This window comes from Arachis ipaensis, chromosome B2, assembly GCF_059453495.1.
Source record: "Arachis ipaensis isolate K30076 ecotype BB chromosome B2, ASM5945349v1, whole genome shotgun sequence".
Lineage (NCBI taxonomy): Eukaryota > Viridiplantae > Streptophyta > Magnoliopsida > Fabales > Fabaceae > Arachis > Arachis ipaensis.
The window spans coordinates 51,008,794-51,020,967 of record NC_142437.1 but is presented as its reverse complement, the minus strand read 5'-3'; the positions used below and the strand labels follow the sequence as shown (position 1 = coordinate 51,020,967).

The 12,174-nt window shown below is 33.8% G+C and overlaps 1 protein-coding gene across 4 annotated transcripts; it reads left to right on the top strand.

Annotated features, from left to right (window-relative positions):
• Positions 1-2,096: 2,096 nt before the first annotated feature.
• On the top strand, positions 2,097-10,166 carry URED (urease accessory protein D). 4 transcript variants are annotated; one of them, XM_016327882.3, is made up of 9 exons: positions 2,097-2,338; positions 2,773-2,908; positions 3,352-3,417; positions 3,526-3,600; positions 3,776-3,820; positions 4,094-4,327; positions 5,799-5,881; positions 6,004-6,169; positions 9,842-10,166. In XM_016327882.3, the coding sequence occupies exons 2-9, from the start codon at positions 2,783-2,785 to the stop codon at positions 9,953-9,955; spliced, it is 909 nt and encodes a 302-aa protein (XP_016183368.1). In that variant the 5' UTR covers positions 2,097-2,338; positions 2,773-2,782; the 3' UTR covers positions 9,956-10,166. The 4 variants fall into 4 exon arrangements, with proteins under 4 accessions (XP_016183368.1, XP_016183366.1, XP_088361582.1 ...); XM_016327880.3 differs by having other exon boundaries at positions 2,114-2,338; positions 3,554-3,600; XM_016327874.3 differs by having other exon boundaries at positions 2,133-2,580.
• Positions 10,167-12,174: the final 2,008 nt, after the last annotated feature.

The following is a 12,174-nucleotide window of genomic DNA, read 5'->3' as shown; positions in this document are numbered from 1 at the left end:
AATAAAATAATTTTAAAAATTTAAACTTTTTAAATTTTTGTTTATTGGATATTTTTGAAATTCTTTATTTTTTTACTTTTTGGCAAAAAAAATTATTTTTTTAGTTTCAAAATTTAAAAATAAAAAGTTTTTGTAAGGACCCATATTTTTTAAAATATAAATATAAATAAGTTAAAATTTATTTTTATAAATTGGAGTTCCTTATTTTTAGAAATTATTTTATTATAAGTAATTAAATTAATTTTATAACTATTCGAATTTAATCAAATTCATATTCTTATATATATATTTTATGATAATATATTTTACATAATTAAAATTTTAATTCTAGTAATTCATAAGTAATAAAAATTATATGTATATTTTAATTTAAGTAATTAATATTTTTTATTTAAAAATAGAGTTTAGTTAATATTATTATTATTATCAAATTTTCAATCCGTCGATATGAGTAAATATAACGGTATTTTTCGGTGAGCATAACTTCGCTAATGCTTCATCAAATATTTTTTATCCTTAAGTTACTAATGTCATTTATATTAATAACTCATATATATTTAATCTTATATATGTTACTATTATTTTATATTATTCAACCTTATATATATTATTTAGCTCATCAAATATCTTTCAATTAGCATCATTATTTAATATATTCACCTTGATTCCTTCTCTTGGCTGAATGCCATAAGGAAACCAAAGGAAATAAAGCCAAACGTGGGTTATGCACATATTAATATATATATAAAAATGTGACACCTATTCCTTTATTTCATTAAGCATATCATCATCCTTCATTTACTTACTGGAACTACCGAACCAAAAGAAAGAAAAACAAGAGAAAGAAAAGCCAAGAGAGAGTGAAACGTGAGGCAATGGGACTGTGAAGCTTCTTTCTCCGATTTCTTCTAATCCGTAACTCCATTAAAAAATCTAATCCGGTAAAAGTGTTCGTATTTTCCTCCTCTACACGTTGGCGTTACTTTTGTCCAGTAGAAGTTAACGGTGACGTAGCCTCTCTTCCCCTCGAGTTCGGCCAATTGGAGTTTTAGGAGACACAGATGATTCCTAACGTTTTCTTCTTCAGTAGCTCGGTCAGAAAACTTCTTCGAAAATCCCGTTGGTTTGATTTCGTACGGAGGTAGGGTTTTAGTAAATTTTCATTGGTTAAATTGGTATTTGATAAGTGAATTGATGTCGTGATTACTTGTCGATTGAATTTATATTGATATTTGTGAAAAGTTTGAGGTTAGGAGGAATTAAATGCAGCCAGGAATTGAGTTATTCTGATGAATTTAATTTCTGAATTACGTTGGGATAATTTAAAAATGTTGGAATTTGTTTGGTTTGATTTTTTTGGTATTGAATTGAGATTTGAAATGATTGAAAAGAGGTTGAAAATGGTTCGGTTAGGACTCGAAAAGGGTGGCAAAGTCCAACTTTAAGGAAAAATGCTGTCCAATTTTTGTAAAAATATATGAAAAGTGATTTCATTTTAAAACTGGAAGATTGCTGATAACGTCCTTCTCCTGTATGCTGCACCGCAAGTTCCTTCCTCGTCCGAGCAATATGGAGAACCTGCAAAAAGAACTCCAATGCTTAAGTCAATCCATGATCAAGAATTAATTATAATAGCGACTTTTTGAGCTATGTCGTGTGTTTGTATTCGTTGTATGTGTAGGTCACTCGCAGTATCTTATTTATGCTTGAGCGAGTGCGTTTTTCCTTGAGATCCCGAGATTCCTAGGATGGGAGTCGAGATATGGCGCGGATCTCTCTTACTCGGCGCAAATGAATTTTGACTTAGCCTATTTGAGGTATAACGTCGGTCTAAGCTATAAGGTACGGATCAATAGTTATAGAATTTAAATACAGTTATACGAGTAATTTTGGAACAAAATTAATTGACTAATAATTGTATTGAAAGTAAATTTTAATGGATTTTTTTACTTTACTAATATTAAATTATTAATTTTGAATTTTAAAAATTTATATTAACAATTTAAATAGTTTTGTTAATTATTTATTTAAACTAGTTTAATTACAAACAACGATAATTTGAATCTGTCATTCGACCGATTCAGTAGCGGGTCCCGTTTAAATATACTCATTTGACTGTTCGATTTCCTAGTACACCAAGCTCACGTGGCTCCCATTTCTCACCTGGCCGTCGATCACCTCGCGTGTCCCCTCACTGCTTGCTGCTCTCGGGTCTCTGGTCTCTGCTCACCTCGCCGTCCCTCACCTTCCTCCCTCGCCATCTCTCCAGCAAGCACTCCTCGGCTCCCCGCTCACTGCTTGCTGCTCCAGTGCTTCTTCAGTTTTTTTTTTTTTCAGAGTTAATTTTTATGAATGTTGTTGATTGTTGATAATCTCAGATAATGTTTACGAGTTAATTTTGTGATTGTTGTTGATTGTTGATAATCTGAGTTAATTTTATGACCCTAACCCAGTTTCGGTGACTCAAACCTAGTCAATGGCCTCTGAAATGGATTAACTGAAAAACACAGCTTTAAGGAAGAAAAGAAGAGATTAATATCTTCTATAATTTGCTGCATAAACTAAATACATAGAAAAAGTGTAAGAACAATGCAGTACGTTTTTCGTTCCTGCACTACATTTATAGCAAACATTTATGCTTTGGGTGTTTCCTCTGTGTACTTTTAAGGGTTTCTATCGGTTTTGATCTTTGGGTTTCTATTCTTTGAACTTTGAATGCAGGGCATTTTTCTCCCATTTTTATTGTCTAATTACTCATACTTAACATTACAGTAGAGGAAGAATGGGAAACGAACAGGAGGACAAAGAAATGGAAATGGGTTCAATTGTAGTTGAAAAGGTCGGCGGCAGATCATCAGTGGTACACTGCTTCTCAAGATATCCCGTCAAGTTCATTATACCCAAAAAGGTTTTGACAATTCTTTAATCTTCTTTTAAAGTTGATTTTAAATTTTTTTTCTTTCTTATGTTTTTAATCCATATAAATATAGGTCAGTTTGACCCTAGTCTGTTTAAATCTTTTGCTATGATTTTGGTCCTTCTATTCTCTTCTCTTCTTTAATTTGAGTTTGATTCTTGTAATTACTTCAGAGCATGCAGATAAACAATAGAAATATTTGAAATTTGTATTATTAGTTGACTCCGAATACAAGTGATGGGGACTAAATCCCCAGTTATAGGAAAAGAGAAAAGATAGATTAAAATCAAAGCAAAAGTTCTGGAAGAACTAAAAACATACTGGAATCGTTTATTTTTATTTTTTTTCCCTCTCTAAATCCGACTTTTATGTAGTGATTGTTACCATGACAAAAATCTTAATTTGTCAAAAATATTTTTTCATGGTTTGCCTAGGTGGGTTCTTCCAGAACTGATGCTGTATGGGTTTATGCCCTCAATTATGGAGGTGGAATTGTATCGGTAAGATCCTTCCATTTTGTTTGGTCGCTTGTTGTACTATTTCTTAACTACTTTGGTTAGATGCTTGTTTCTTTTGCAACAAATTTGGACTTTGGGTTTGTGGTGTAGGGTGATCAAATTTTATGCAAATTTTCAGTGGGAGATTGTTGTACAATGGTGTTAACCACGCAAGGTTCCACTAAGGTGATCTCATTTTTTACATTGTTGTCTATTTTCATTATTTTGGCTAATTGTAGCTTCTCGTTCAGATGTTCATGAGTTGGACCGTTTATCTCTTTGATTAGTAGGAGTGATTGACTGTTCTTTAAATTGGTTTATCCTAAGTGCTAAGAACTAAAGATATTTTGTCTTTGTTTAGGTCTACAAATCAGTGGGATCTAAGTGCTCTAAACAAATATTGGAGGTAGCAGCATTGCGTGTTTCTGTTTAGCAGCTATGCTTGGCATTTATTAGGGAGTTGTCATTTTATAAGATAGAAATAGAAGAAATGATTAATAATGATTGCGTTTCACTTTACAATATTTGATGTCAATCAATATTTATGGTCATGTTATTGATACAGAGGTTTGGTCTGATATAATGGATTACATTTTTAATTTGTTTTAGCATATTTTTACTACTATTACTTTTTATGTTATTGTGAAACACACTTCTAAGATTTTGTTCAATATAGTAGGCAAGAGTTGGAAGCAATGCACTTTTAGCCATCATTCCAGATCCTGTAACATGTTTCTCCACTGCAAGATACTACCAGAAGCAAGTATTTAATGTGTCTTCAAACTCAAATCTGGTCATTGTTGATTGGATAACCAGTGGGCGACATGAAAGTGGAGAAAAATGGGATTTTGATCTTTATAGAAGCATCAATAATATATTCTTGGAGGGTGGTGAACCATTGTTTCTCGATACGGTAACATACATTTTCTTGTCCTTGATAAGGTTATTACAAATACAAATTGTGTTTCTTGATCGCTTGATTTTGTTAGGTGTATAATCTGTTAAAATTATTTTTAAGTCTTAGCTTTCAATATTTCGACGGGATCTCTCTGTAGCAAACTTTATCTTTTATCCGAGTATGGCTTTTGGAAATTCATTGGTATTCCCAATAATAATAATGCAACTTAAATAGCTTTCCTAATCTTATGCAAGTCTAACTTGTTGCACTGCATGCGTCACATCTTCCCCTTGCCCCATTTCCCTACTGTTGTTGTCGGGTTTGATGGGGGCTAAACCCAGTACCCGTTAATAAACAAATTCTGATGGCAATAATTTCTTCTGATGCAAGCACTTAAACTATTTGAATGAAACATAATTATCAGATGGCAATAATTTATTTTGTTTTATGTTCATAAAATACAGGGAAATAATTTATCCCGACTGTTAAACACGTTTGGTATACAATCATTTTTTATGCATAGTTTAATGATTTTAGTACCTCCCTCTTTATGGGAAAAAGGTCCTGTTTAAAACTTACTAAGTTTTGGATGTTGGTATTCGAAGCAATGTTTGTCAAATGGTGGACTTGTGGCGCTATAATGCAATATCATAGCGGATTTTTCAATTTTGGCATTAGGGAAGGCGTAGCGTCACGGTTTTTGCTTGCGTCCAAGGAGTTCCACGACGGGTCCTGGCGGCGCGTTCTGTCGCAGAAATCGTAGAACCTCAGTTGTGAGAAAAATGAAGAATTGTGCTGCAAGTGTTATGTGCGTGCCTTTTTTGGGTTTTTTTTTGTCATTTTGGGATTCTAGGACGACCCTAATTTGTTCATATATAAAGTTTAAGATAATCTTTCATTCTTCAGATACTTCACAGCACCAAAAAAACTAAACAACACACAAGAAACACACTCTGTTCTGTACCAAAGATCTTTCGCCTGTTCTCTTAATTTTTTTCCTTCCTTCTCTTGGCTCCTTTGCCTGTTTACTTCCATCTCTTGCTTCCCTTCTCCTTTCACTTCATTTTTTATTTCCTTCTCTCTTGCTTATGCTCTAGTCCCGTTACTACTTCAATATCAAACCAAGTGCCACAAACTCAACCTTCAGTGTCGAACAATAGGGCACACCCATGGTGGAAATATTGCCACCAACTAGATCCAAAATCAACTGCAATTGTTTGCAATTTGTTCAAAGACTATACAAGGGAGTATCAGCAGAGGAAAAGAGCATTTAATGGGAAACAGATGGATACTGTGGTGCGTTACCAGAAAGAATTCGTCAATTTGGGTTGGCAGTGCGGATGCAGAGGAACCTGGGACATGACAAATTCTTTCTATGCTATTTTAGATATAGTTTTGAGAAATTTGGGAAAAAATTGTGTCATCTTCCAGTTTTGTGACTTATATACTTACATCCCACTACTAAAATGGTTTGTTTGATATACAGATGTCATTAGAGAAAGAAAAAATTGGCTGCATACATGAACTTGTGCAGGACTACCAAGTGATTGCAATGATTCTACTACTGGGGTGAATGAATTTTCTTGACTTATTGATGGACATGCTTATCCGCTCCTTCTTTCATTTTTTTTTTTCAAAATAAAAGAAAATCAAAATTATGAATTTGTGTACTACATGCATGTGTTTATCAGGCCAAAGTTGCAGTTTGTGCAGAATCTGGTGCAAGATAAGGTAAAAGGAATTATGTCTGAGCAATTGCAGCATCCTTCAGGTGCCTTGAGTCACAAAAGAAATGAGGCTGGTTATTTCATTTCCAAGCCAAGCTTGATGACTTCTTGCAGTGTCTTTGGGACTAAGGTAAATTATGAATTATTTAATGAATATAATGCTTGTAATACACAAATATGATTCAATGTTTTAAGTGTACTTTGACATGAGTTTGTTTAAATCTGATATCTAACTATGATCATGCTCACAGTTTGTAGTCAATTCAAAGGAAGTTCTATAGGGATGAAGATAAAAAATGTTAGAAAATGGATTTAAAAGAGATGCGTTCTGTGTTTTTAACTGCTTAAAATGATAGAATGTCAGTTTTGTTGTTCTTAGGGACGTTGGCTTGTATTATTGGCACTGGTATTTGATATAATGCTTGATGATATGGTATAAATAGAATGTCATGTTAGGGTATATAGCATCTAATTTAACATTTGTTTAGGCGTAGGGTATGTGTAGAACCAATTTGGGCATATTTGGCTTGAAAGCTTTTACAAATGGATAGAAACTAGGGGGAAGAAAAACAATAAAAGCTAACTTCATGATCTCGGCCCAATCCAATCTTTACAAGTAATAATCATTCTTTCTCTATTATAACTGTGCTTCCCATCATTAATTATGGATTTAGCATTAGAACCCAGAAAGTAAATAGAGTAACAACTATACTGCTGAATCGTTACAAACAACTAAAAATATCCATAAAATATAAAATCCAGTAAACTACCATTTCTAAGCATGAAGGATTTGATTGCAAACAATTTTAACCATCAAAGGTGTAAACTAACTTGCTACCCATCAAAGGTTGGGCTAGTTCAACAAACTACCCAAAATAGCCCGAAAATGGGTAATTTTATCGAATTATCTCAACTTACCTATAAAAGATCTCAACTTATCATAGGATCCAAGTAGGTTGGTCAAAATAGCGGAGTGCGTCTGGTTTTATATATGACAGAAAGGTGCCTTTAAAACTTAAAGGTAAATTCTATCGCACTATGTTAGGTATCTAAGAAAAGTGGGAAACCACACCTTAAAAGCTAGCTGTTAAGGGGGAATAACCACTCTCCTTATATACAACATCAAGCATCCCATACTACTCGATGTGGGACTTTGAGCACCCATAATACCCAAGTCCCTAACAATACACCGGCCCTGAGAGCCAACGTCCACGGCGGCTTCACTCTATCGACACTGACCCAACGATAGCCACTTTGCTACGGTCTATCAGTATTCGGTATTCACCTTAATCCAGCCTATAGGTAGCCCTTTCCATGGTGCCAACAACCACGCTCTGATACCATTGTTAAGTATCTAAGGAAAGTGGGAAACCACACCTTAAAAGCTAGCTGTTAAGGGGGAAGAACCACTCTCTTTATATACAACATCAAGCATCCCATACTACTCGATATGGGACTTTGAGCACCCATAATACCCAAGTCCCTAACACACTGCTATCAGACTGGTTATGCTTTATGGTACAGAGTGTTGGGCGGCGAAAGGGGAGCACGAACATAAGCTAAGTGTGGCAGAGATAAAGATGTTGAGATGGATAAGTGATGATACGCGATTGGATAGAATAAGGAATGAAGATATAAGAGAGAGAGTTGGAGTAGCATCTATTGTGGAAAAAATGGTAGAATCGCGTCTCAGATGGTTCGGACATGTGAGAAGAAGACCGACAGAACACCCAGTCAGGAGGATGGATGAGATGGAAGATGGACAATGGGCGAAAGGTAGAGGAAGACCTAAGAAGACTATCCATGAGGTGGTCAAACGAGATCTACATGTAAACGGTCTTTCTATTGACATGATACATGATAGAGCTCAATGGCGTCGTTTGATTTATGTAGCCGATCCCACCTAGTGGGACAAGACTTTGTTGTTGTTGTTGCTTGTACCTATAAAAGATTGAGATAGTTTGACAAAACTAACCATAGTAGGTAGTATTTTGGATAGTTTTGTCAAATTAATCCAATTTTTTATGGGCATCAGTTGTTTACATCTTTCATGGTTAGAATTAGCACTCGGATATTACAAAATTGGAAATGATAATTAAGTCATAAAATTGCCTACATTGTTATGTAGTTTTGGTTTCTATCTTTTGTGATTATTTTTATCTTCTGTGGATAATTTTGGTAGGTTTGTTACTAAATTATATTATTGGTAGATCATGTGGTACAAAATGACAAAAGCTTTATCACTTTTAGACATGTTGATGTCTTCCCAAAAGCTTGAACCCAAGAGAGGGTGGTTAAGTTTTCCACATCATTTTCTAAGAAAATTGTGTCATCCACAAATTACAAAAGATAGATTGTAATCTTAGTGCCTAGAAGGTCACTTTAGGAGTTTCACAACAAAATTAAACGAAAATGGAGATTTCTTACTGCCTTTTTCCCCACAAAACCATGCTCTTTTCTCATCATTAATAATCACAGTTCTTGCCGTGCAGCTTCTTCACTTAGATTCAGGTCTTTTTCCCCCTCGAAAACCCTTATCATAAAATCCCCAACTTATACTTCGTAAGCATTCTCAAAGCCCTTTATATGTATTTTTATATATATTTAAGTAGATTAGCCTGTTTTTTAAGTGCATCCAAAATTTGTTTGGCTATAATTAGAGTACTGCGGATTTCAGTTTTCTGAATTAAATTTTCTCTATTATCTAATTCAGGCCAAACAAACGACATGTAATGTGATTTATTTTATTTTATTTTTGAAGACTAGCAAAATGGCTGACAGGTTACTACTTGGGGTATGTTTGTATTACAAGTTCCACATCAGTTAATGATATGATCTTTAGAGAATTTTTAAAGATGGGGCATCTATCACCTCTTAAGCTAGCTTTTGGGATAAGTTAGGTTCAGCCAATTCTGATAGTTTGTTTGGAGGGTAATAGATGATATCTCTTAATAACCCTGAAAATGTCTAGGTGTCGAACCATCAGGTCCTTGGCCTTGTTTTTCCAAAGAGCTCTTCTGTAACTGTGCACCAGTCTCAATCCTCCACTAGTTAACATCTTTGTGTATTTAATATTACCTATTAATGCAGAAGTTTTCATTTACACTTTCTTATATTTCCTTTCCCTCTTGGATGGTTATTTTTTCAAGGATTTACAGTGTATTATTGTGTATTACTCACTTCAGCGTTCAGTAACCGACAAAAGTTTCTTCTCAAACACTAGTCAGTTTGACTATATTTTTGGTAGCTGCAAGTGTATTTTTGGCTGCACAAGTTGATACGTTACCGTCCTTGATTTCTGGCACACTCTATATATTACAATTTACAATTGTCTAATTTTTGTATGTTTTTATTTTTTTTATTTGTTTTGTTATTTTTTTCCCTCTAAAGGGTATTCCTCCCATTATTATTGGAGAAGGAAACTAATTCCCTTTCAAGCATAGTCAGGCATGCTTTTGCAGTTGCTGTTTTCTCTATTAGAAGTGAGTTGAGTGGGTGGTTGAGGTAACTCGAGTTCAAGTCATCAACAGTTCAATAAGCTGAGTTCATGGGCTTATGAGCTAAGCATTAGCTGAACATCTCAGCTTGTTGTTTTTAAGAAAACTGAGCTTGAGCTTTATTATGTTTTGACTCAGTGACTTGTGAGCCGACTTGGTAATAGTAATATTGTACATTGTGACCACACATGAAGTTTGACCATTTAATTTGTTTTAGGATTTAGAATAATTAGGTTTTTTGTGTTATAATTTATATAAATTAGGTTATATAATTTGTTTCATTTTCAACCTCATTTTTTGCGCAGAAAACTATTCTTGTTGTTCGAGTTGCTGCAATGACAACTGAATCGGTTTATAAGTTTCTCCAAGAGCAGTTAGCTCCCTTGGAGTCATTGCTTGGGGTGCCACCTTACCACTAAGGTGATTTGTTTTCTGAAGTTAACGGTTTCAATTTCCAAACTAAACGTGAGTTATATCTTGTTATGAATTTTCCTTTAGGCTCCGTTTGGTTTGTACATCCATTAAAACGGGCATTAAGACAAAGATATTAGACAAGACATAACATACATGTGCTTGTGTATAGTGTTTGAAAATAGTGGACAATGACATAACATTACTGTGGTGTGTAAATTTGTGTTTGGTTATGTAGAACATGTCAAATACACAATTTAAACTGACAATTTTACCCTTAGTTTTATTTTGGAAATAAACAATATTTTAAAACAAAAAAAAAGAAAAAAGAACACTTGTTGAGGATGTAATGACCCAACATCTAGTATGTCATGATCGTATTAAAAGTAAGGCGTTACTAACCTATTTTTCTTATTTAATATTTAATATTGAGTTTTTAGTTCGATATTGCGTTTCAACTTTATAGAAAGTAACTAAAAATTTTGTTTTTATTAATTAAAATCACATATCAAAGATCTCTAAATTGATTGTCTGCAGTTTCGTATTGAGTCTTTGAACTTGTGTCACTGAAAGGGTGGAAAATTTTGGAGTGAAAACAAACCACACGTTCTTAGTAGGGAATAGGAATGCCGTAAAAGTAATGAATATAAACTGCAAATAACTAATTTTACTCAATAAAACTTTTTATTATATTCGTGAAAATACTTTTAGTTTTACTTTAGATAATTAATTACTTTTTTTTAAATTTCTAAATTCAAAAAAAATTTTTATTACAAAATTAGTCATATTAACCATTTTTCAGTCACAATCATTTCTCAACCACAACATTTCACCACCATACATCCGTAAACTAATAGCACAAGAGATCTAAACCAATACACAGAAGTCAACAGCACAATCACAGAGAAGCACAATCACAGAGAAGTAATACAAGCAAATATAACCAAATGCGAATGTGCAAACAATATGATGCATGTCTATTCTTAACGCATGTAATGAGCTCATTTGTTGGTTTCGACCCGCACCCGATGCAATCCGACTCGCAAGTAAGATAAGGCATTCCAGCGGCATAATCTCTGCAAGGTTCCAAATTCTTGCAGGCACTGATTCTCCAACTGAAGCATGTGTCTCTTTCTCCTGGAAGCTATTCCATATACACGGGCGTTCCCACACAATTATTCACATATAAAGTCCACAGCTTAATGATAAATCCCATTTTTAGGGTTTATCTTGTGCTGAATTTAGAGAATTTTATAAACTTTTCTCACATTTATTCACTAAAATAGCATGGTCTTGTAATTCTCCCTAAATTGTGCTTAATGGTAAAAAACATGCTTTTTTAGGCTTTAAAATTGATAAATTTAATTCACTTTGATTCTACTCGATACTTTGATATGTTTGTTAGTGATTTCAGGGTTAAGAGGTAAAGAATGGATCAAAGGAGTACAGAGAAAAGCATGCAAGATGGAGAATTCATGGAAAATAAGGATTTGGAAGATTCAAGGCGACGCGTACGCGTGACAAGCGGCACGTGACCTCATTAAAGGCAACATGCTGGGGACGATTTATGAGCTTGCTAAGGCCCAAATCCAACTCAATTTTGAAGTATTTGAGGCAGAAATCAAGAATGGACAAGGGAGGAGCAATTAGGGTAGCTTAGGACCATGTTTTAGGGTAGTTTTCTAGAGAGAGAAGCTCCCTCTTCTCTCTAGAATTAGGATTTTTAGGTTGATTTTCCTCTTAGATTTAGGTTTTGATTCTTGTTTTGATATAGTTTCTTTTACTTTTACTTGTTCTAGCATTTTAATTCTCTTAGTTTTATTTGTTAATTTCTCTTTTACGTCACTTTTAGTTTTATGAACACTATTGGTACTTTCAATTTTTTTTAATGCAATTTCATATTTTATGCTCTTTTAATGCTTGTTTGAGTTGTTATTTTCTTGCATTGGGTAGTTGTAGAATTTACTGTTCCTTGTAATTTTACCAGGCTTTCTTTTTATGTATTCCAAGTGTTTGAGAAAATGTTTGGTTGGGCTTTAGAGTAGATTTTGAGCATTCTTGACTTGGAAAGAGAAATTAGGTGCTCTTGAGTCATTAATACCCAATTTAGATTGGCGATCTAGAGTGATTAGTTAGTCTTGTATTCATTGACATTACTTATGGATTGGGATTAACTAGGCTTATTTGACTTTCTTCCGATGTAGAGATAACGAAATAGGATTAGTTC

Excerpts from the sequence above, each read along its gene's own strand:
- URED (XM_016327882.3), top strand. The coding sequence starts at position 2,783 with ATGGGAAACGAACAGGAGGACAAAGAAATGGAAATGGGTTCAATTGTA. Across the intron at positions 3,821-4,093 it reads GCTCTAAACAAATATTGGAG|GCAAGAGTTGGAAGCAATGC; the intron begins GTAGCAGCATTG and ends TCAATATAGTAG. Across the intron at positions 5,882-6,003 it reads GCAATGATTCTACTACTGGG|GCCAAAGTTGCAGTTTGTGC; the intron begins GTGAATGAATTT and ends TGTGTTTATCAG.